The 24,876-nt window shown below is 42.5% G+C and overlaps 1 protein-coding gene across 2 annotated transcripts in view; it reads right to left on the reverse strand.

Annotated features, from left to right (window-relative positions):
* Positions 1-24,876, reverse strand: part of prkcab (protein kinase C, alpha, b) — a 316,495-nt gene that overhangs the window by 18,136 nt on the left and 273,483 nt on the right. For both annotated transcript variants that reach the window (XM_067424611.1, XM_067424603.1), the window contains 3 exons: positions 21,903-21,994; positions 16,222-16,284; positions 6,023-6,161 (listed from right to left, as the gene is read on the reverse strand). In XM_067424611.1, the coding sequence (XP_067280712.1) occupies positions 6,023-6,161; positions 16,222-16,284; positions 21,903-21,994 (294 nt within the window). The remainder of the gene's footprint in view (positions 1-6,022; positions 6,162-16,221; positions 16,285-21,902; positions 21,995-24,876) is intronic.

The following is a 24,876-nucleotide window of genomic DNA, read 5'->3' on the forward strand; positions in this document are numbered from 1 at the left end:
CAGACAGGGTTGCCAAGTTTTTACAACAAAACCCGCCAACTACTAGCCCTAAACAAGAGCTTCTCGGGGGGTTCTCCAGGGGGAAAATGGTGTTTGGGGGGTAAAATGTGTGTTATTTTGGCAAGATTGCCTGCTAAAATTCACATTCATGGGTCTATATATCACATAATAGTCGCTTCAACCTGCGGACATGGAAAACAACCCACAGAAAAAATGCAGACTTGTCAACACAGTGCAGTTGAGCTCTGTTGACATTTGACACTAACGTTATGCATCGCTCCGTTGCTCTGATTGGTTGTTGGTCTGTCCAATTGAGGTCTTTCCTGGTTCGGTTGAAACACGCCCCATAATCACAGCCTAATGGAACCGCAGACTCATATTCTGACTAGAGCTGAGTATGACCACGTCAGGCTACTTCAACAGGACATCATCATTGCACTGTTACCACCACAATACTCTTTTAAAAGTCACTTTTGAAGTCTGAAGAGCGAGACATCTGCTGCTCAGATCAGTCATCTAGAGAACCATATGTGCAAAAAATTAAAACGTCATAGTGTTTCCAAAAATACAATCCCATCTGCAGTAACATAACGGCTGTGTGTGATTGGCTGCGGGTCTGAATAAAGAGATGAAGAGGTGTATTTCTGGATGAAGGAACGAGTCTGTCAGGACACAGACGTGCTGTAGTTTCTAATGGAGAGGCTGAGACGCTCCAGACAAGCTGACCTTCTTTTTACATTCAGAATACGCTCCAGACCGTGACGACACACTGGTTTCAGCTGTAAGCGTGTGTGTGTGTGTGTGTGTGTTCTCTCCGCAATCCTTAGCATTAAGGCTTCAGTAAAAATGTGTGAGTTAAAGGGAATCGTTCCCTTTATAGCTGATTTGATGGCTCAATCAGACTGAGAGGCGGCATGTCAACACCTCAATCAGTCAGACTGAGCTCGATACGATTAAAGGGGAAGGTGTGGAATCTGTGTAAAGGGTCATAACACACACAGACTCGTGTTAATCTTGAGTAACTATAGAGGAGTATTGCATTCTTCATATGTCCGAAGAGTCTTTAGTTTTATCAGATTTATAAAAGACTCTGATATGCTGTACCGATTCTTTCTGAAAACAAGCGAGCTCGTGGGGGCGTGCAGTGGGCGGAGCTAAAGAGTGTCTCACACACACACGCACACGCACACACACACACACACACACACACACACACACACACACACACACACACACACACACACACACACTTGATTCACTATACGTTGGTGTTGTTCACATTCTATGCACTTACATATCTTGATTGCCAACAAAACACACACATTTGTTGAGTTTTATTCACCGCCTGTGGTTTCCACTCATACCCAGGAACAAACACACACACTTGCAGAGCTCCGGAAACACAATCCACCAAAACAGTATCCACTGTTCACTTGAAGCTAAAACAAGGCTATATTTCCCTCATACCAGAAACACACTTCTTTAGAGACATTTCACTCATTGTGTTGATTTCGTGTCAAAAACAAAATGACTGTGTATGGCTCCCGTAACCGAACGAAGCTCGTTAATAGATGCGCTCTTGCTCTTGCTCTGGTTGATGTGTGTGTGTGTGTGTGTATGTGTGTGTGTGTGTGTGTGTACTCATTTGTGCCCATATAAGGAATTCCTCCCTTTATGATGTCATACAGGGGGTGATCCTCGTCAAAACGTTCAGAAACTTGTTTGAATCCTGAAGGAGTGTATTTGGTACAGACATTTTGGGCTAATTTTTTTTACATGTTGTCCATGTTTAGGATGAGAATCAACTCTTTAACAGTGTAAATGAGGCAGAATGCATGAAATGTCATTAGACCACCCCTTTAATGAGAGTATTTTAGGCATGCAAATCCTTGAATATGACTCAGTCGAATTCAAAAATACTCTGTGCACATGATGTGCATGTGCATTGAATGTTTCCCAGACTCTTCTGTTTAAATGATTATAAGGGTCACTGATCAGACATGAGGAAATCAATAAGTGAGGAATTGGATAAAGTGGGGAGCTTTCATGACACATAGGCTGAAGACCTCAGGGCGACTCGTGAAAGAACACAAAGAGCACACACACACACACACACACACACACACACACACACACACACACACACACACACACACACACACACGTGTGCACGCGCACGCACGCTAAAAGCTATCGGTGAGCTATAAGGATCCTGCCAGAAATAAATCATGCTTATGTTTGCTTTCACTCTTCCCACCTACAATATGCTTTTCACACTGCACATCTCCTTTGTGTCCCAATGATGGAAGAGAGCATGATGTTCCGGCTACACACACTGCTTTGAAGCTTGAGCCCACAGACACACACACGCACGCACGCACACACGCGCATATGTTCGATTTTCATGTTTTATGGGGTCACTCCATAGATGTAATGGTTTTTATACTGTACAAACTATACCTACCGATCACACACACGCACGAACGCTCACGCACACGCACACGCACACACGCCCACACGTACACACACACACACACACACACACACACACACACACGCACACACACACACACACACACACACACACACACACACACACACACACACATGTTGGTCTATGTGGTTTAAAGGGACTCTCCATAGGCGTAATGGTTTTTATACTGTACAAACCGTATATTCTATCCCCTTACACTGCCCCTGCCCCTAAACCTACCCATCATACGAAACATTCTGCATTTTTACTTTCTCAAAAAAACATCATTTAGTATGTTTTTAAGGCCATTTGAATTATGAGGACATTTGATATGTCCTCATAAACCACATTTATAGTGTAATACCAGTGTAATACCCGTGTAGTTATACAAATTTGTGTCCTCATAAACCACATAAACAGGCTCACACACACACACACACACACACACACACACACACACACACACACACACACACACACACACACACACACACACACACACACACACACACACACACACACACACACACAGGAAACATTCTGCATTTTTACTTTCTCCAAAAAACTCATCCTATTTGATTTAAAAGATGTTTTCCTCAAGGGGACCTAAAAATGTCCCCACATGGACAAGGATTTTGGATATTGCCATCTTTGTGGGGACATTTTGTCCCCATAATGTAGGGATTACACGCCCACGCCCACGCCCACGTCCACACCCACACACACACACACACACACACACACACACACACACACACACACACACACACACACACACACACACGTGTCAAGCTGCCTCAGTGAAAATGTCACAGTGCTAATCTACAGGTCAATATCACCTTGGGCTCTGCAAAAGAGAGAAAATTAAAATTTGGCTATTTGTGAATGGTGTGGCCATGTGTGTGCCACAAAAAATATTTTTTCTCTCTCCAGATTTAGCAATAAAAACAGGCTAATTGTTTTTGATTTAGCTAAATTATCAATCAGCATTTGCATGGTTTCAGTTTAAATATGAAAAAAATATTTATTTAATGATTTATTATTTATTATAATAATACATACATAACCTATATTTTAGGAAAAAACTCAAAAAATGCTCCTATACATAAATTTCACAGCAGTTTCCAGCTGAAATGAGCCCTAAAGGCAGTAAAACACCAGCAAACTTTATTCCTTTCCAAACAAATTATGACTACAGGGGCAGATTACTGATTAATAAAGACGTTTCCTTTCACAATACTATATTATACCTTCAAAACACCTTTACCGTATAGTGAATGAGCTGTACACAAATACATTTTGACGTTTGCATCCCATAACCAGCTTTTCACGAGTTTGTGTGCCCATATAATCTTGGTGAACGTGGTAAAACAGATTTGGCTTGCTGTCTGCTATAGAGGGGCTCGGAGAGGATGTTCTACCCGAGCTCCGATTGCCCCCCTATAACAGGCAAATTGAATGGATAAAATAAAAATGAGTCATTTATATAGCGCTTTCATATGTACTACTGTACACCCCAAGCGCTTTTCACTTGTATCAGGGATCTCTCCTCAACCACCACCAGTGTGGTGTACGCAGTTATAAAAGGAGGAGCAGGGGAGGAGGAGGGATGCTGCAGGAACTAGAAAGGGGAAGAGGTAAGCTGCTGGTTTTATACCTTGGTATTAATTGAAAGATTACATGGGCGTACTTCCTCCCGAAATTACGTTTATTAACTTCACTTCTGATGTAGTTAACTTGCTCATTTGCTTACCTGGTGCATTATCAAAAGTAAGACGTGGAGAGTTTGGGTACGAGTCCTGTGAAACATTCGCTAAAATAGTTCAGAAAACTAGGGGTGCGAGATTAAAACGTGATGAGATTTCTTGTTGAGTGAAAAGCCCTCGCAATATACGGGGCATGAGGGTGAAATTAGCCTGGAATACACATCACTACTTTTACATTACATTGTCATTTTGCTTTTTTCATAGAAATAAAAAACATTTAATTCATCAATTTAATATTCTAAGAAGTTTCTGACAAGTGCCACCTAAAGCTTATAAGTTTGGATATGGTTGACTTATTTCCCGAACCCTTACCGAGTCTACTAAACGATACTAAACACGCTAGGTTTCACATTATGGTTAGTGCAATCTTGCGATTTAACTTTCGCAAATATCTTTGAAACTGTTGGTCCGATTGAGACGAAACCACCAGAGTTATCACTATAACTCTGGTGGTTTCGTCTCAATCGGACCAACAGTTTCAAAGATATTTGCGAAAGTTAAATCGCAAGATTGCACTAACCATAAGGTTGACTTGTTTAAGGACAAATGATAGTCAAATTTGATAGTAAGTGATAGTAAGTTGGGTGTGGGTTATTTTTTGTATGCTCATAAACACAAATGTCTATATGTCCTAAATGAAATTAGATATTTTCACCAAATTTGACACGCTTATATATGGGGGCACTCTGAGGATACAGAAAAAAGGGGGTGTGACTGTGCCACTTGGTGGCGCTATAATTGAATAAAACATGAATTTGGCTCTATACATCTCAATGTATATATGTGGGTTTTCAACCTTTTGCCTAAAATTGTCTTCTCTAGATAAAAGTGAACACGGTTTTAGAAACCATTCACTGGGCATTTCACTTCGAAATATAATATAATTTTACAGAAATGTCCCCACAGGCTGATTTCTCCAGCAAGCCTGTGCTGTCGAATGTGTGTTTATAAGGTTGCATGTCTGGTTGAGAGGTCAACAGGGGCGAGGAGTGTCAGGCCTGAGGTTGTGTCCTACATGCAGTGAATATGACAGACGCGTCACAACTCCTTCCTGTGCGGGTCACTTGTTTTCAGCAACTCTCACCCCAGACCCATTAAAGGGATACAATTTGAAGCTCAAACTTTTCCAAATTTGAAGCCCAAATAAGTGCATCCATCCATTATAAAAGTGCCCCACACGACTCCGGGGGTTAATAAACACCTTCTGAAGCGAATTTGTGTAAGAAAAATATCCATATTTAACACGTTCTAAAGTAAAATATCTAGCTTCCAGCGGACAGCCGTCCGTATTCAACTGACGCAGAAGCTAGATAGTGTTAAATATGGATATTTTTCTTACACAAATTCACTTCAGAAGGTGTTTATTAACCCCCAGAGTCGTGTGGAGCACTTTTATAATGGATGGATGCACTTTTTTGAGCTTCAAATTTTGGGCTGCCATTACAATGCATGGATTAGCCAGGACATTTTTTTAACATAACTCGATTGTATTCATCTGAAAGAAGAAAGCCACACACACTTAGGATGACTTGAGCGGGAGTAAATGATAGGGTAATTTTCATTTTTGGTTGAACTATCCCTTTAAAAGATTAGGAAACTCTCTCTCGAGCTGGAGTTTGACAACTTCACTTTGACTTTTGACAACTCATTGACTTGGCCAAGAATAACCTCGTTTTGACTTCCATAGAAGAAAGAAAGTCAAACAGGTTTGGCGTGACATGATGGATGTGTACACTTTTTGTTGTTTTTGCTGAAAGAGATACTCCTTTAATGCCTCTCTCACCTCCGGGGCGATGTAGTCCGGCGTCCCGCAGAAGGTGCGCGTCGTCATGCCCTCATACATGTTTTCCTTACACATGCCGAAGTCTGCGATCTTGATGTGGCCTTCGGAGTCCAACATCACGTTATCCAACTTCAGATCTCTGAGGACAAAACAAACAAACAAACCAGGTGTATGAAATCCAGCTCAGACGAGGCAGACGGCTGACAGTTAAAGGGTTAGTTCACTCAAAAATGAAACTAATGTCTTTAATGACTCCCCCTAATGTCGTTCTACACCCGTAAGACCTCCGTTCATCTTCAGACACAGTTTAAGATATTTTATATTTAGTCTGAGAGCGTATGTAAGTGTATGCACACTATACTGTCCATGTCCAGAAAGGGAATAAAAACATCATCGCAGTAGTCCATATGGGACATCAGTGGGTTAATTAGAGTCTCTTGAAGCATCCAAAATACATTTTGGACAAAAACTACGACTTTATTCAGCATTGTCTTCTCTTCTGGGTTTGTTTTTAATCCTCAAATAAAGATTTGAAAGGTTATGAATCAGTGTATTGATTCATGATTCGGATCGCCAATGTCACGTGATTTCAGCAGTTTGACACGCGATCCGAATCATGAATCAATTCGCTGATTCATAACAGCTGATTCTTTATTTGAAGAACACGTAAGAGAAGACAATGCTGAATAAAGTCGTAGTTTTTGTTATTTTTGGACCCAAATGTATTTTCCATGCTTCAAGAGTGTCTAATTAACCCACTGATGTCTCATATGGACTACTGCGATGATGTTTTTATTCCCTTTCTGGACATGGACAGTATAGTGTGCATACACTTAGATACGCTCTCGGACTAAATATAAAATATCTTAAAGTGTGTCTGAAGATGAACGGAGGTCTTATGGGTGTGGAAACGACATTAGGCTGAACTAACCCTTTAATTGTGTGGTCTTTAGCTGTGGGTGCGAGTGGGCAGCGAGGGAGGTCAGGGCGACCTCAGCCTTCATCATCAAAGAGCATGATTAATGCGAGCTGAACGCCACAGCCCTGCAGGGACGGGCAACGGCGAGCGAAGAGCTGAATGCAGACAGCGCTGCAGATAAACAGCCTTTCTTACAGCCCCCTTTCCTCACAGAGTGACTCATTCACAGGACAGGAATATTTACACTGCACTTCATGGGCGTTTCGGACCTGCTAAACCCTGAGTAATGTTGTTTACTTCAAGAAATAATGACATTTGAGTTCCTGTCTGCTCACAAATGTGTTCTCCACATGTCTTTCATCATAGCTAGCATTCCTCTAAAATGTGGATGTGTTAGCTATCACAAATAACAGCGGGGAGCTGAGGGTTTAACGAAACTGAAAAATATCCAGTGCTAAAAAAATGTCCAGTGTTCTTGACGTTAGAGGAACGTGTTTTAAAAGGTATGATGTTCCTCAAACGTTCTTTCAACTTTCAACTAACCAGTTTGACTTTATTGTCTACAGAAGCGTTTATTGAGAATTTACACAGGTTCAGATGTTTAGTTTGGTCACCATTATGGTGAACAGTGTTTGCTTTTGGTTGGACTCATTGGTAAAGCAGATCATCTTGGCTGCAATAACAGTCCAATGACAATATTAAAGTGGTTTAAATCACTACTTTTTCTGTAGTTTAGCTTACTTTAGGAATTAAAGCATTTTTTGTGAAGTAAGTAATAAAGTCAACCGAGTTGAACATCATTTGTAATACTGAAGCGACTTGTGTAAGATGTTGAGACACACGTAGACATCAAAACACCTCATACAAACCTCAACAAAAGGTGACAATCAAAAATTAATTCAGCTGCATCATTCATTCATGCCGCAAATGTGTTTTGTATGCTGGCATGTCACCATTGTTGTGTTTCATATGCTGAAAGCTGATGTCTGTGAGTATTTAAATGGCACAAAGCATGTTTTAAACAGAACGTTAACAATGACAGTGGTATTTCTACACTCACAGACATCATCATTCAGCATCTGAAACACAACAACGGTGTCACAAATGATCTCACAACAGTTGAGTTAAAGGTGAACTATGTAGTATTTTTGCAGTAAAATACCCCAAAACCACTAAGCCAGTGTTATATATTTTGTTCAGTTGAGTACCTACAATATCCCAAATGTTTCCAACTATTTGTAAATTGTGAGAAAATTGCTATTATAACTAAGGACCAAGTTTCAGCATTGCGTTTGAGCGAGTCGCCTGTCATTTGCGTCATATCTGCGCTACCCTCGGTTTCGGGTTTTACTTGGCAGGAGCGCTTTACTCTTAGCAGTGTGAACAAGTGAACACTCGGAGTAACGTCATAACATCATTTTCAACACACATAAATGTGTCTAATAGGATAAACAGAGCTGCATTACCTCATAATCATAACCGGAAGAGCGGATCAGTGCAGGCGCCCGGCGAATGTGTCCCGTTATAATAAAAGTCCCGGTGTTCGCGAGGCGGGTATTTGTATAACAATCGTTCACAGCAGGTGTTTGAATGGTTGAGAGAATGTTTCAGGGACGTCATACGAACCTTTAAATAACGTTCTATCAACATTGAGGAAACTGGAGATTTTTATATTCTTGGAATGTTACAAATCAACGTTCCTAAAATGTTGAATTGATAATCAAAATTAAGTTGAAAGAACGTTTGAGGAACATCATACCTTTTAAAGCACGTTCCTCTAACTTCAAGAAAACTAGATTTCCCTTTCGAAAGGGAACTCGCGCTGCGTCAGCTGACGCTATGGGGAACGCCTTCAGCGTGACAGGTGTCTGAAATCGCTATCAAATCACAATCCTACTGACCGTCGGCAGCTGGTGATGTCATCACCGTGCGACCAGGAAGTATAAAAAGGCACCGTGCCAACATGACAACATCCTTTCGTCTTCAGGGACAGTTTTGTCTGGTTCGCTAGAAAGTCTTTCTAAAGTGGAATGAAGTGCACACGCAAAGTGAAGGGAGCACACAGGAAGTGCGCTGATCCGTGTCTCAGGTTTCTCACGCCTGGGGACACGCACACCCTTTGTGTGCTCTGCCTGGGGGAAGAGCACGCGCGGGAGGTTCTCGAGGGGGCTTCCTGCGCAAACTGCGAGCGTTTTTCCGACTGAGGACGCTCCGCTCTCGCTTGGCCTTCTACTCGAGGGAAGAAGAGCCAGCATTTGGGAGCGGTCCCGCTCATGCCGAGGCTGAGCGGCGCCGTTTGTCCTGGGGCTCCCAGATGGATCTGGCTCATCGTCTGGGGAACACAGTGCTCGCGGACGATCAGCCAGGTCGCGAGAGCAGGCGGACGGAGGAGGAGTCGGATGGAGACTCCTCCTCTTCGTTAGCCCGTGCTTTTCCAGTTGGCCTACCCCCTGATGCGATGGCTGAGTGGCGCACCACGGATCTCTCTCTCCGGGCGGCCAAACAACATAGCAGTCGCCATCGGACGGTCGATGGCGGCTAGGGTCGCCACGGAGAGGCATCGGTGGATAAACTTGGTGGGCATCGGGGCGAAAGAAAAGGCTTTTCTCCTCGATGCCCCGGTCTCGCCCTCTGGGCTTTTCGGCACCTCCGTCGAGGCGGTGGTGGGAAAGTTCAGAGAGGCGAGGGCGCGCTCAGCGGCATATAGAACGTGTATTCCGCTGAGGTCTGGGGCGGCGCCCAGGCAGGAGGGTGTCCATGGCCCATCAAGATCCGAGGATCATCAAAAAAAAAAAAAAAAATGGGCCAACGCAGTAGCGTGGCCTCTCGTGCGCCCCCTCCGGGGAGGAGTAGGACGTGGAAGAGGCGGGACACCCGCAACAGGAGGAGGGACATCGGGGAGAAGATCCGCTTCCAGCGCCCAAAGCGAGGTGGTGAGTCTCCGCCCCCGAGGGCGCGGAAGTGATGTTGTGTCCCCTCCTTTGTTGTTCTGTTGTTTTTCTTTTTTCTCCCCGGGCGCGCTTTACACCAGGCCGCGCGGGCTGATGATGAGCGGAGGTGAGACTCTGACGAAAGCCTGCCAGGCCGGTGTGTGCTCTGCCCGCACACAGTGCATCGTCTCTGGGAAAAGCGGGACTTCGCGGCCGCCTCCTCGGCCTTACATGTGAGAATAAAGCGCCCCACCCTCAGGTTAGTGCGCCGAAGCATGCATGTTACATGAAGCGATGAGGCACTGAAGACAGCGGGTGAGTCCCCTTTTAGGGCAAACATTCTTCTTTAATGCCGTATGTTTGGACTCTATGCTTCCCTGAGGGATATTTTGTCTACAAAAGATGAAGAAAAGTGTAACAGTTGGAGAAGTGGGCCTGTAGTTCCCCAGTAAAGGTGGCTAGAACGATGTTTGTATAAACACAGTGTGTTTATGTAGGCTTATGTTTGCTAGTGTAGCAACAGTAGTTTATAAGGCTGTTTTCTCTTCTGGATATGTGTAATATAAGCAGTTGAGGCCACCGCACATGCCGCGGGCATGCAGCGGCGATATAAACTGACGTATGTTCTCCTGGCGAACTTTTTTAGCTGTAGCCACCTCTGGGTAGCGGTGGCACCTCTGCTAGTGAAATACCTAGATGAATTTGTGAGGTTCGGCTAGCGCATGAACTGCAGTAAGGTCTGTCCCAGTCCTTTTTAGGGCCGTTGTTGTGGGATTATCAGACCGATGCTAGTGCATCAAGTTGGCCTAGGCTGTTGAGGGGATGACGGTGGCGTCTCGCGGTGGCATATCGCCCTGGCAGTTGCCCCGGGCTCCTGTCGGTATTCCCGCAGGAGCTTTGTATCCCTACCCGGCCTCCCCGCAGTAGGGTCGTCCGGCCAATGCCCACCCCCCTTCTGCATTTGGGGGTTGTTATTAATGCAAAAAGGTGTATAGCAGAATGAATCGCGACTCAGCCAGTGGTCGTGGGGACGGGGTAGGCGTCTCTTCGCGGTGCGCAGTCAGACTGGTTTTGCTAGCCCCGCCCCCCAGAGCTAGTGCGGCCGCCACTTCTGGGCGGCCCCCCGGCTTGGTTCAGGAAATGGCCGGTTGTGTGTGTTCAATATCTTTCACTTTTTGCTCTGTGTCTTCTGCTTCACCTTTTAGGCTCGGGTCGAGCTGTACTTCGCAACCATCTGAAAGCATCGGTTGGTAGGATGCTCCCCTGGAGTCGAAACACTGTCACGGCTGACGCCCTTGCGCGGACGGCGGACCGCTGGACGACCAGACGGCCGCCCTGGAGGCAGGTGGCGTAAGTTGTACTCCCCTCGCTTTAGAGGGTTCAAGGCGTTTTATGCTGAGTGCACTGCTGTGGGCATTGTGTTTTAGGTCCACGCTGGTAGGCGCTGCCTGAGAGACTGCGCCGTTGCAGAAGGCTGCTATGGGCCGCTGGGGCGGACCGACTATAGAAGGCGGGCTGGCGGGAGACGCCAGCCGAGGCAGTCCGGGCAGTTAACTCTGGGTCAGGTGGTAGGCCTCAGGAGGCCTCCCTGCGGGTGAGTTCCGACATCGTGGCCCATGTGAGCGGGGAGGGTTCTCCCCAACGATGTCGGCTGCAGCAGAAACCTCGTCATAAGTAGGCCCCTAACGGCCTCCCTGGGGATGAGTCCCCAGGTAGTGACTGGATACCCAGTCCTCATCAGCCAGCAGACAGCCACTGTCAGCCCGACTTTAAGGGCTCGCTGAGTTTCAGCACGCCTCACATGGCGTCCCCTGAGGGGGTGACCTAGGGTTCCGACCATTGGTTGACAGGATCTAGGCCACTTTAGGCCTCCTGTAGGGTGAGCCCCGGTTCCCAGGTCTTGCGACAGTGTGCGTGGGTGCTAGCCAGGCGGCTAGCATAGTCTGCTATCAGGGACGGGCCGCTTCAGGCCGTCCTATGGTCGTTTCCCGGCCCTGCGGGGTTTCCGGTGGGATTTGCCAACGGATAAGCACCGTATGTCACCAATCTAATAGGGAACTGCCATTCGGCAATAGGCCTCTCCAGGCCGCCCTAAAAGGACCGGACTGTACGTGGCATCAGACAGGCCTCCCTGGAGGCAAGCCCCGGGAACACAATAGCTCCCGACAGTTTGCACGTTGGCTGGCAGGAAGTAGGCCGCTCTAGGCCGCCTGAGGGTGAGCCCCCGAGCTGGGACGCTCGGTAGGCCAGTGTATTATGCTGTCAGGTCTCTTCAGGCCTTTTTGGGAGGGGATTCCCGGACCAGGTCTCGGTGACAAGCTAGCCATTAGCATAGGTGGCTTCTGGCGTTATAGCCTCATGAGCCTGAGGAACCAGTAAAGCCACCTTCCGGCGGCTCTTAACAGCTAGCACTAACGGTGCCAGGTAGAGGCGCCTCCTGGCCTCCCTGGAGGGGAAACGGTTCCCCTAAGCGGGAACGTAGAACTGGCTTTGGGCTGACAGCTAGCGGCTGCCTGCCGTTGGGTCCCGGCCTGGGCCGGTATAACTCAGTGGCGGGCTCGTGCCCTAGCACAACGAGACTCCGTTTCTGCTGCGCAGTCCCTTCAGGACAGGGAACTGGCTAGCCTACAGCATGGTTTACCTACCAAGCTGGCTTAAGAGCTCCCCTCATTGAGGGTCGTCTGCGAGCTTACGGCCGCTTGAGTCTGATCAGACGGGCAGGCCCCCCTCGGGGCCTCCCGGGTAGATCAGTCCATAGGCCTTTTTTAGGCCTCCTGAGCACCCCTGTAATAAATGTGCTCAGTAGATCCTAGGATCGAGCAGAAGAGACTCCCCTCGATGGCAAGGGTAAGAAGCACTAAGCTGAGTACTGCTCTCCAGGATTCCCGTCTCCGAGTTCCGGTCTGAGGAGGACATTGCCAGTTTGCAGTCCCTCAGTCTGGATGCTCATAAGTAAGAGCGATGTCCGGAGGCTCTGTTTTGACAGACAGGGTTGGCCAAGCTGGGGTGTCCCACAGAAGTGATGCCAGGTGAGGCCTCCCTGGTGGCATTCGGTGAAGGTTTTTCCCGAACTAGTGACGGCTGGTGGCGCCCTCGGGTCCCCTAGCCACATTCCCTTAAGGGACTCCTTCCTTCGAAAGTAGTAGGTCCCAGGCCCTCGAGCAAGCCGAGAGTAGGAAACCTCAGTTAAAACTTGTTTAGGTTCTCTCTTAGGCATATAGCTTGGGCTATGACCGTAGGGAATGATGTCACTGGCAGCCGGTGTGGCGAGAGGGGGAGTGGTTCAGACTTTCCGCGAACACTCGTCCAGGCAGTTCTCACTGCCAGTAAGGGGCGTGCACTCCCCTCAGCATGGCGGCGTGGGAATATCGTTCCCCATAGCGTCAGCTGATGCAGCGCGAGTTCCCTTTCGAAAGGGAACGTCCCCGGTTACGTATGTAACCTTAGTTCCCTGAGAACAGGGAACGAGACGCTGCGTCACATGGCCATGCTTCAAGGTGTGCCTGCCCACAGTCCCTTCAGACGAAGCGGATGTTGTCATGTTGGCACGTGCCTTTTTATACTTCCTGGTCGCACGGTGATGACATCACCAGCTGCCGACGGTCAGTAGGATTGTGATTTGATAGCGATTTCAGACACCTGTCACGCTGAAGGCGTTCCCCATAGCGTCAGCTGACGCAGCGTCTCGTTCCCTGTTCTCAGGGAACTAAGGTTACATACGTAACCGGGGACGTTTTTTTTGAGCGTTTCCAGAAACAACACTGAATATTCTGGAGAGCACACAGCAAAAACTCCAGTGTTAAATTAACTCTCCTCAGAGTTTATTTGGCTCCGCACCCAAGAGTGTTAAAAGTAACTCTGAAGAAGTGTTAAAGATAATGAGATGATTAAGAGATTAATTAAGTGATGATTGCCCATTAGTGAAGACACCTGATGATAAGCAGAATCACTGAAGGACAGGGTCACCATTTTTAAGTCACCATGATGGAGATCAGTGTTTGCTTTAGATGGACTCTTGACCCTTGGCTTTTTAACATTAGTTATTTTTTCTGGCGGCTTTAACAGTGTGTTTGGAACACACATTTTGCCAAATCTGTTCAGGAGTTGATGATGTTTTAATTAACATAATCATCATATAGTGACTGGATCAACTAATTAGCCTGACAAGCCAGAGCCACATCAAGATGTTTGGTCTGGAAACTCACCATTGGCAGCTCAATCCAAGGGGCGGATAAACGGTTGTCTTTCAAACTTCCTCTGCACGCGATAGGATAGCGCTACACCAACCAGAGCAACGAAGGTGAAGCAGAGCTTGTTGATAGATTAAACATTCACCGTATCCGGTCGGCTAAACTCTGAACACATCTTCCCTTTTTAAGAATGACTTCAGTGCCGTTCTTTGTTCTTTTCTCAGAGAAAAGCTTAAGTCCAAGTCTTCCAGAGTTGCAGTCAAAGCTGATTCGAAAGACCGCCGCCGTTCGCCAGTTTCTGTGTTTACTAGAAGCACGCAAACGCAACTCGGCTGTCGTCATTATGGCCCCGCCCACCGACTCTATACACGATGTGATTGGCCCGTCCAGATTGAGAGGAATACATTCAGCTCAGAAGGGTATTGAGAGTTCCTAGACGACACTCGCGGGCAGATTACATTTGCTGCCGCTAGGGTGCATCTAGATTTCTAGGCTATCAACTAATATCATTCTGGGACAAATTTCTAGCTTATATGGGACATGTGTTGATTTTACATTATTGATTACAACAGCTCTGTGAAGTTGATAGAGTGAGATTCTGCTCAAAAAAGATTTCAAACTACTTTGTTGCATTAGACACCCACAGACATCAATAATCAGCGTATGAATCTCAACAATGGTGACAAACAGCATCTCAGATACACAGATCAACTCTGAACATCACAAAACAAGCTACTAAAAAGTCACATAAAACAGCAAAAAGAAAATGGTGAGAATAGAAAGAAATCACTGAGATGCACCCAGAATGCACTGCAAAGCCTTTTGATGGCCACCATTTTTGAGATTCATACGCTGATTCTTGATGTCTCTGTGTGGCTGAATGACAAGAGATTCAAAACTTTTTTTAGAACAATAATAAAAATAAAAAAACCTGATTATTATTGTAAACACCAGATCTTATGCTCTAGAATCACAGAGCTGCTAAAATCAATAAAGTAAACCTAACTCAAAGATTATGCTCTAAATGACATCAGTGATTCAGCTCATGATGATGATGATGTCAAAACAAAACAAGTCACATTTTCTCTGCACTTGTATGGCTGCTTTAAAGCAGCCAAAAAAAAACTAATGTTATAAAGTCAAGAGTCCATCTAAAGCAAACACTGATCTCCATCATGGTGACTTAAAAATGGTGACTCTTTCCTTCAGTGGTTCTGCTTGTTATCATCAGGTGTCTTCACTAATGGTCAATCACTTAATTAATCTCTTAATCATCTCATTATCTTTAACACTTCTTCAGAGTTACTTTTAACACTCTTGAGTGTGGAGCCAAATAAACTCTGAGGAGAGTTAATTTAACACTGGAGTTTTTGCTGTGCACTAGCCAGACGGGATTTAAACTTTGTCAGCTGTAGACCCAAGTTTGGTTTGAAGATGAAAAGCATCCCAAGCTCAATGTTCTCTCTCCATTCCTGATTTCTGACACACACTCAAAATATTTTGCGTCTGTCAAAGCAGAAACTAAAGCTGATGCTCTCTGTGTGTTTTTCCGTCGTCTCTAGTCGAGTTCATTTGTAAATAGCGTGAGCTTATTTAATCCATTAGCACAAAAGATCTGAACAAACCTACCTGTGGATCCTCCCCTCAAAGAAAGCAGGACAGAAGTGGTTGAAAGTGGACAAAAGAGACGGATTTAAACTCCAGGTGTAAACAGGAATGTGTCTCTCTTGCTTACTTATGATCCGATGGACCAAAACGGATCTTAATACCAGGTGTAAACAGGGCCTGTGATTTCATAGGGACTTTTTATATTGCAGTGCATCTTCGTCCTGCATTTACAGCAGTTATATGTTTAATAAGCCGAGGGTTTCTCTCAGCTTTTTTCTTTTCCCAGCTGAAAAGGGAATTTTAATAGCACTGTCTTGACACCCCGTCAGCTGTTATTGGCTCCGTTCTCAGCTAATCTAATTTAATCATGTGGAGAGACACATCTGCTCCAATCAACTGTGTTTTCCACCGAAGGTGAAACACTGACAGCGTGTGACCACATCTACTGTATAGGTATATACATCTGTATACACTACATCTCTATACTCTATAAGATCTACTGGTGTAGGGCAATGACTATGTAATACAGTAAATATACTGTAATCCACTCACCTGTAAATAATTCCCTTCCGATGAAGAAAGAAAAGTCCCACTGCAATCTCTGCGGCATAGAATCTGTCAACACAGCACAGTGTAGATTAGTCAGCGTCACACATTCAAAAAGATGTAAAGGGCTTTTTTTTTTTTTGTAATTCTCAGTCTGGTGTCACAGTCCTTACAAGAAAGAAACAAATGTGCCTTTGTTCAAGTGTTGATTGTTCCAGCAGAATATTTCTGGCCTCTGTTGACCAGGCGAAAAAATGTTGTGAGCGCAGACATTCTTTGCTCGTGCAGACATTTATTAGAATAACTATTTGCACATTATGAACACAGGTATCGTATGTTTCCTCATTATGTTTTTAGTTTTATTTTCTGTGCGTGGCATATAAGAAATATGAACATGCTGACAGTCTTTTATACTGTATGAGTGTTATTTTTAAGCACATTTCCATACAAATTCTCATTTTGCATTGTGACAAAAATATATTGTTTAAAGTATGTATTCAACAAGGTAGTATTTGTTGTAATGGATTTAACTTATTCAAATTTAAAGAATCTAGCAAATCCCTTTTCACTGTAAAAATGTTTAGTTTGCTTAACTTTTTGAGTTATCGTTTTACATTGAAGCTGTATTTACTTAGAATATTAAGTGTTCAGCTTGAGAAATTGAGTTATTTGAACGTATAAAGTTTAGTTGGAATAACTTGGTATGAAAGTAAAGGGATGAAAGAATCCAAAATAATCAAAGATATTTTGATATTTTTCTTTGAACAAAGACATTTGTTTTTCTGTGTTTCACCCCCCTCTCTCTTATCAGTGGGGCTGTTTGGGATTCCTAAAGACAAAGAGATGTTGAGGGCCTGTAGGCCAAATGGTGCCACACCTGTAGTACAGTGGGGGAAGTCTGGTCTGACTGGTCAGTTTGAATGTCTCAGGGTTTCAGTCACATGGTCAAGGGATGTATAAAAGAAGATTGCAACTGTTGCTCGAGGTCTTCCTTTTCTCTGGGTCTTCTTCCTCTGAAGGTCTCTCTCTTTTTCTCTGGGGGTCTTTTTCCTCTGACGCTGTCTTTTTCTCTGGCTGTCTCTTCTAGGGCCTTCTTTGGCTCTTCTCTTTTTCTCTCTCTTTCTATCTTTCTACCTCTCTCTATCTCTCCCTATCTCTCAGGTAACATTCTATATATGCTGGGTACGATTAATGGTATAAGTTTTATCATCTCATTCATCTATTTTGTAACTATTTTAAGTGTAACCATAACCGGATTTTGTCATTAAATGCTTTCAATTATAAATGATTTGCTAACTAGTTTTGGTTTGGTATTGACTTTGAAGTGCTCCCTATTGCAATACAATATAGTCACATTAAAGCAACGCTCTCCCACATATTTTGCTATTGTAACTGCGCTTATTTCCGTCGTTGGTATAAGTTGCAGTGGGTGGTTATAGACAAGAAATGTACAGTTTTCTACCATCACGCTGATAACGTTTCTTTAGTCGTTCGGCAACCCTGCAGTCAGAACCACTGTAGGCGATCCACCCTTACAGGGAATTGGCCCCACTTTAGGTGGCCTTAACTATACTACACTGTAAAACATAAAAAAAAAAAAAAAATGTAAACCTTGTTGCCCTAAAAATTTGAGTTAATACAATGAACATTTTTGAGAATCGACAACCTTTATTCAAATATTATCAAAAGATTTTGTAAGCATATCGGGTAATTGTGTGTGTTTTATTTGTGAAGACGTGTCACATGCCTGTCCTGTCTTGTGTGCACATGTGGGTTTTGTCATGTCTTGCGTGTGCTCCTGTCATTGTCTGATCCCTCCCCCTTGTTATCCGATTAGTGTTTGATTTCTCCCACCTGTTCCCTCTTGATTTCTTCCCCTTATAAGTTCCTTGTGTTTGTCAGTCTGTGTTGGATCCTTATGTAATATCTGCGTCTTCCGTTCTCCCCGTGATTCTGTTGGTTTGTTTAAGTTTGTATTTTTATTATTCTATTATGTGTTTTTCCCCCTCGTGGGTTGTTGTTTTGAGTTTATGTTTTATTTTATAATAAATTATCATTCTCCTGCACATGAGTCCTCGCACCATTTTCCCTTGTCTGTGACGTGACAAGCCGCAGTGAAACATGCCAAATTGTGCTATTTTCATGATTTATACATTTTTATATGTGTTTCAGATATTTTAAGTTTCTATTTATTAAACCAATTTCCCTTTTCCTTATATCAACTCACATTTTTAATTTCAATAAACTTAAAATTTTAAGGCAACCAGGTTACTTATTTTTTTAAAGTTAAACCAGCAATATTTTTTACAGTGTATTTACTTACATCAAAATATTTAAAGTATTTACTTACATCAATAAGTAAAATATACTTATTGTGTTCATATTGTATTGAAAAACACTTTTTTCCTGATATTGAGGTGGAATACGGGTGGGACAGGTGTGTTGGTCTGGGTCACAGACCGTAAAAAAATATGGACGACTCGACATCATCTGTTTCTGCTTGCCAGACATCTTGGGACCGAGTCTGCGCAGTAGCGATTTCGGGACCTGAGTTGCGCAGTAGAGAGCAGGAAGTAGAGCAGGAAGTACAGTCGCGATATCAAAAGCCCGCCCACACTCTCACAGATGCAGAACAATTAATTATGTTGGTGTGAAATAAACAGTTATGGAAGAAATTAAAGCTAAATCTCCAATCTGCTCCCGAAAATCACGAAAAAGGACAGTCCGTTAGTGCCTCAATGACAACTTCACTCAGAGAAGACGTCGATCTCAGCTGTCAATCATGAGGTCACACACCCCTTTTTATAGCATCAAAAAACTAACTAAAACTAAACTTATTTAAAAAACGAACACTTGAAATGAAATTATCGTGATGATAACTGCCTTCAATCACATAAACTAACTTTGGGGGAAAAATATTTGAAGTGTAATTTTATTGTTTAGTTTAGTTTCAGTTTCTGAGAGGGGTACTGCAGGCCTGGTCTGGGTAGGTGTAAGGGAAGTGCCAACTGTGTAATTATAAATGTAACTACGGAAATTAATAACAGATATGTTTACAGATATAATTACATTTAGGCAATTTAAAAACATGTAAGTACAATGTAAAAACACAATAAGTGTATGTACACAATAAGTGCATTGTATCAAATGATTAATTAAAATGTTAGTATAGTAGTTAAGGCCACCTAATATAAAGTGGGTCCAGTGAATTTACTTTTTCAGTGCAACAGTTCATTGTAAAAATGTAAACCTTTACTAGGAGGCCTCCAAAACAAAATTAGAAACCTTTAAAATAGCATAATATCCTAATATATATAAAGCTTCCACTACCTACATAGAATGGTCTAAAAACACAATTTTGGAAACCCTTTGAGGTTACATAAAACACTGCTAAATGTGATAAACATTTAAGTATATGTTGTCTGAGCTGTAATAAACCCCAAAAAGAGGCACTTTTGGATTGTTTTGTCATAAATTCTTTTTTGAAAGTGTATAACTCAGACCCTGTGAGTTCTAGCACCCTGCAGACAGTTCTGGCTGTTTCCAGTGTATGTCAGCAAATACTAAAAAATACATTTTACTACAGAAAATACAGGTTACAGCTCAGACAACATATATACATATATACTATAATGTTGATCACTTTTAGCAGTGGTTTATGTAACTTCAAAGCGTTTCCTGTAAAATTACACCATTTTGTACAACCCCAAATCAGAAAAAGTTGGGACAGCATGGAATGTGCAAATAAAATAATCAAAAGAAATGATTTCTAAAATTACTTTGACTTTGCCAACTTCATGTCATTTGTAAATATGCATCCTTTCCTGTCATTCAGACCTGCAACACATTTCAAAAAAAGTTGGGACAGTAAAGCATTTACCACTTTGTAATGTTGCCATTCCTTTTCACAACACTTAAAAGACGTTTAGGGACTGAAGACACCAAGTGATGAAGTGTTTCAGGTGTAATTTTGGCCCATTCTTCCTGCAAACAAGTCTTAAGGTGGGCAACAGTACGGGGTCTTCGTTGTCGCATTTTACGCTTCAAAATGCACCACACATTCTCTATTGGAGACAGGTCGGGACTGCAGGCAGGTCAGTCAAGTACCCGTACCCTCTTCCTCCGCAGCCAGGACTTTGTAATGTGTGCAGAATGTGGTTTTGCATTGTCTTGTTGAAATATGCATGGACGTCCCTGGAAAAGATATCTTCTTGAAGGCTGCATATTATGCTCCAAAATCTCTATGTACTTTTCAGCATTAATGGTGCCTTCACAGAAGTGCAAGTTACCTTTGCCAAGGGCACTGACACAACCCCATACCATGACAGACCCTGGCTTTTGGACTTGTTGCTGGTAACAGTCTGGATGATCCTTTTCTTCTTGGTCCGGAGCACACGGCGTCCATTCCTCCCAAAAAATACCTGAAATATTGATTCATCTGACCACAGTACACATTTCCACTGTGTGATTGTCCATCCCAGATGCCTCCGAGCCCAGAGAAGTCGATGGCGCTTCTGGACACTGTTAACATAAGGCTTCCTTTTGGCACAGTACAGTTTTAACTGGCATTTGTGGATGTAACTACGTATTGTGGTACTTGACAAAGGTTTGCCAAAGTAGTCCTGAGCCCATGTGGTGATATCGCTTATAGATGAATGATGATTCTTGATGCAGTGCCGCCTGAGGGATCGGAGATCACGGTTGTTCAGCTTAGGCTTGCGGCCTTGTCCTTTACGCACTGAAATTCCTCCAGATTCCTTGAATCTTGTAATTGTTATGCACTGTTGAATGTGAAATATCCAAATCTCTTCCTATCTTTCTTTGAGGAACATTGTTTTTAAACATTTCAATAATTTTCTCACGTATTTGTTGGCAAACTGGCGATCCTCGGCCCATCTTTGCTCCTAAAGGATTAGATCTTTCTTGGATGCTGCTTTTGTACCAAATCATAATTTCAATCACCTGTTGACATCACCTGTTTCAAATCACATCATTATTTAACCCTTTTACCTCATTACTAGCCCTAAATTGCTCCTGTCCCAATTTTTTTTGAAATGTGTTGCAGGTGTGAATGACAGGAAAGGATGCATATTTACAAATGACATGAAGTTGACCAGACAAAACATGAAATATTTTGTGTGCATATTGTCTGCAATGAAATACAAGTCAAAGTAATTTTAGAAATCACTACTTTCTTTTTTTATTTGCGTTTTCCAAACTGTCCCAACTTTTTTTGATTTGGGGTTGTATTTAGACCACTGTTGTATTTGAGTATGGGAAGCTTTTCAATTTAGGTATGGCCAAATCCAGGCGGAAATCCCCCAAAATGGTCCAAGAGCTAAGGAGGTTCAGTGATTTTCCTGTTTAATTGAATTATAAATGCCAAATAATCATACTAATTATAAGTGGACGCTACTTGCTGAGCTATACATGTGTACATGGTCATGCAACAATGTAGCATACTACTTTTTGAAACTTTTTTCTGCTTCAGAAGGTTTGCTAGTTAGCAGTACATTATATTACAGGTACTTACATTGTGCTAATTTTCCATCATGGACATAAGTCACACAAACACAGTTTGGACAAACCAGCATGTTCAGTCACATCTAAAACTGTGTGTTCGGCTTGACTAATGAGCTCATCATTAGTCTGTACTCGTGTGTATTGATTGATAGGACATGTCTTACACGGCTTGTGGCTCCTTAAACTTGCCCACTTGCTGGATGTGATACATCAGATCTCCACCGTTAATGTACTCCATTACAAAGTACAGCCGATCCTGGCAAAAGACAAATAATATAAATAGTACAGATGCAGAACATTAACATGCAAGCTCCTGTTTTCAGTCCTGAATCAATCCTGACCTTAGATCAGACAGGACGTTATTGACATATTGATATATTACAGACACAATAGTGACCACACCAGGTGTCAGGAGATGCTTTGACCTTCTTTTTTCCTTCTCAGATTAGAAAGCAAGCAAACAAATGGCACATTTACTAACACGGTCATTCAAATGACTGAAACATTTCTTGAATATATGTAATGCTTCTCAAGGCTCGAGACAGTTTGGGCCACTGAAATTCACACATTTGTTGATCATGTATTTCGCAAATTGGTTTAATGTGATGTATTCTACATTTTTGTTGCAAATTCTACTTATTTGTCATTAAGATAATAGTATCTTTCTAACAGAAGTGGGTTTGATAGATTTGGAAGCAAACAAATTATTTAGAAAAAAAGTTACCTGATTGCCTTAAAATTTTGAGTTCATTGAAATTAAATTTTTTAGTTAATACAATGAACATTTTTTGAGATTCGACAACCTTTATTAAAATATTATTAAAAGATTTTTTAATTGTGTGTTTTTATTTCTGATGACGGAGTGAAACACGCCAAATAGTGCTATTTTCATGATTTATCAAATATCTTCATTGTCTCAACTCAAATTTTTTATCTCAATAAACTCAAAATGTTAAGGCAACCAGGTAACTTACTTTATAAAGTTAAACCAACAAAAACGAACACAATTTTTTTACAGTGTAGGAATGTGTTGAAAACTACGAAACAATCAGTAATGTTCTGCGTTGTTTGCCGGTATTAGATTTGGTAATACTTGAGTCAGTACTAGAGCGTTACCACTCTCAGAAAAAAGGTACAAAAGCGGTTACTGGGACGGTACACGTTTTTACCTGAATGGTGCATATTAGTATCCTAAATGTACATATTAGTACCTAAAAGGAACAAAAGTGTACCTTTTGAAAAGATACCCCCCTTAGTGACAGCTTTTGTACCCCTTTTTTCCCTGAGTGTATAATCTTCACATTAGAATGAATTGTACATTATGCATTACTGTCATTAACTAGGAACCGGTAATATAGTAGTTATCTGTGACGTATGAAAAAAAAAAAAGTAGCTATTGACCTCATTCAACTGAGTGCTAATACTCATTAATCAAAGTTTCTTTGTTGAGTACACTCTAAAAAAAAAAAGAGAGTACAAAATTGTACCTTTTAAGGGTAAATTTTTGTACCTCTAAGTCAGGGGTTCGGTCCTAGAGATTTGATGTCCTCCAGAGTTTAGCTCCAACCCATCTAAGCCATAAAGCTCACAGTATAAAACTCATGGCTCCCAGCATGCATTGCAGCATTAAGTATGTCACCATTGTTGAGATTAATATGATGATTCTTGATATCTGTGTCTAAACTTTTCTCCCTCTAGAATGTTTTTAAAAATCAAAATTCAGATCTGTAGCAAGAGAGTATCATTGGTGAATATTATTTATTAACATTTTTAGTCAGTTCAAGTTTTTCTCTTCAAGAAAACATTTTTTATGGCTTTTTTTTTAAATGTGAACAGATTATGTTTTTTATCAACACTGTAACAAACTCACATAAATTGCCAAGAGACAAACTGCCCAACTAAAGGAAACACTGATCTCCATAATGGTGACCAAACATTTTCAATAAAACATCAACATCTAAACATCTGTTAATTCTCAATGAGAGCTTCACGTCTTTCAGGGTTGGAGCCAAACTCTGCAGGACAGCGACTCTATAGGACCAAACTTGCCAACCCCTGCCCTAAGTAGAGGAAAACAAGGATATAAATGTACCCTAAGGACCAACTGTGCACCTTTAAAGGTACAGTTATACGCTTTGTTCCCATGCAAGGAACAAAGTTGTACCTTTTTTTTCTGAGAGTGTAGTAACTAGAATGTTAATTTTGCATTACTCATTTGTTCCTGTGTTATTATTAATTAATGATGGAACAGTATTCAAAAGTGTTACCCACAAGTTTTTTTGAGTATGTATATGGAAGTGCATTGGTTTATGGGAGTGAGGTGGTTATAGTTAAGAAGTCCCGTAAGGACACTTCCACAACATCCAAAGCACAACATACGTTAGTGAGCCGCACTGAAAGGCTTTCAGCGGAGCGCTGTCACCTCACTATCACACCAGTTGTGTTGTAGGAGCATTGTGAACATCCCACGGGGAGTTACAGTGTTTGGAGTTAAATGCGAGTGGACATGATGGCTGGTTTTGCTGTCTGCATGCAGCTCATCAATATTTAGTGAGGGCATGCTGGGATCTGTTGCATTATTCATCAGCAGGACGCCCATACTGAGAGTGGCCTGCTGTGACTCCTGGAGGAGCTTCCCGTCTGACGCATACAAAACCCACCAAATACACACACTGTTCGTATCTGTTGTTTACATACATTTTTCTGTGAAACACAGACAGAGAATTTGAAGAAAATACATGCAGCTCTTTTCGACACAATGACAGTTGACAGTTAAGCTCCTAAGATACTAAGAGATGAATGCAGTATAAAAGAAATCACTGAACATGTCTTGTGTCAAGTCTTCTAAAGCCATACAATAGCTGTGAGTGAGGAACAAAGCGATACTACAGTGAACTGAAAATAGACCTGAAATTAAATATGGCACCAAAATATCTCGTCTCAAGTCAATGCTGTTTGGTCACATGATATGAAAACGAAAAGAGTGTGCCATTTATTTAAAGCGCATTTTTATACTGGTCTAACTGAAAATCATGGTCTCTTTTTTAAACCTATTCTGTTTAGTTTCTGTTTAGAAACAAGTTTGATTAAATAATGTTGTTTCTTGACATTAGCTAGCTTTATTGACAGCAGAAATAA

The sequence above is a fragment of the Pseudorasbora parva genome, chromosome 2, assembly GCF_024679245.1.
Source record: "Pseudorasbora parva isolate DD20220531a chromosome 2, ASM2467924v1, whole genome shotgun sequence".
NCBI classification, from domain to species: Eukaryota; Metazoa; Chordata; class Actinopteri; order Cypriniformes; family Gobionidae; genus Pseudorasbora; species Pseudorasbora parva.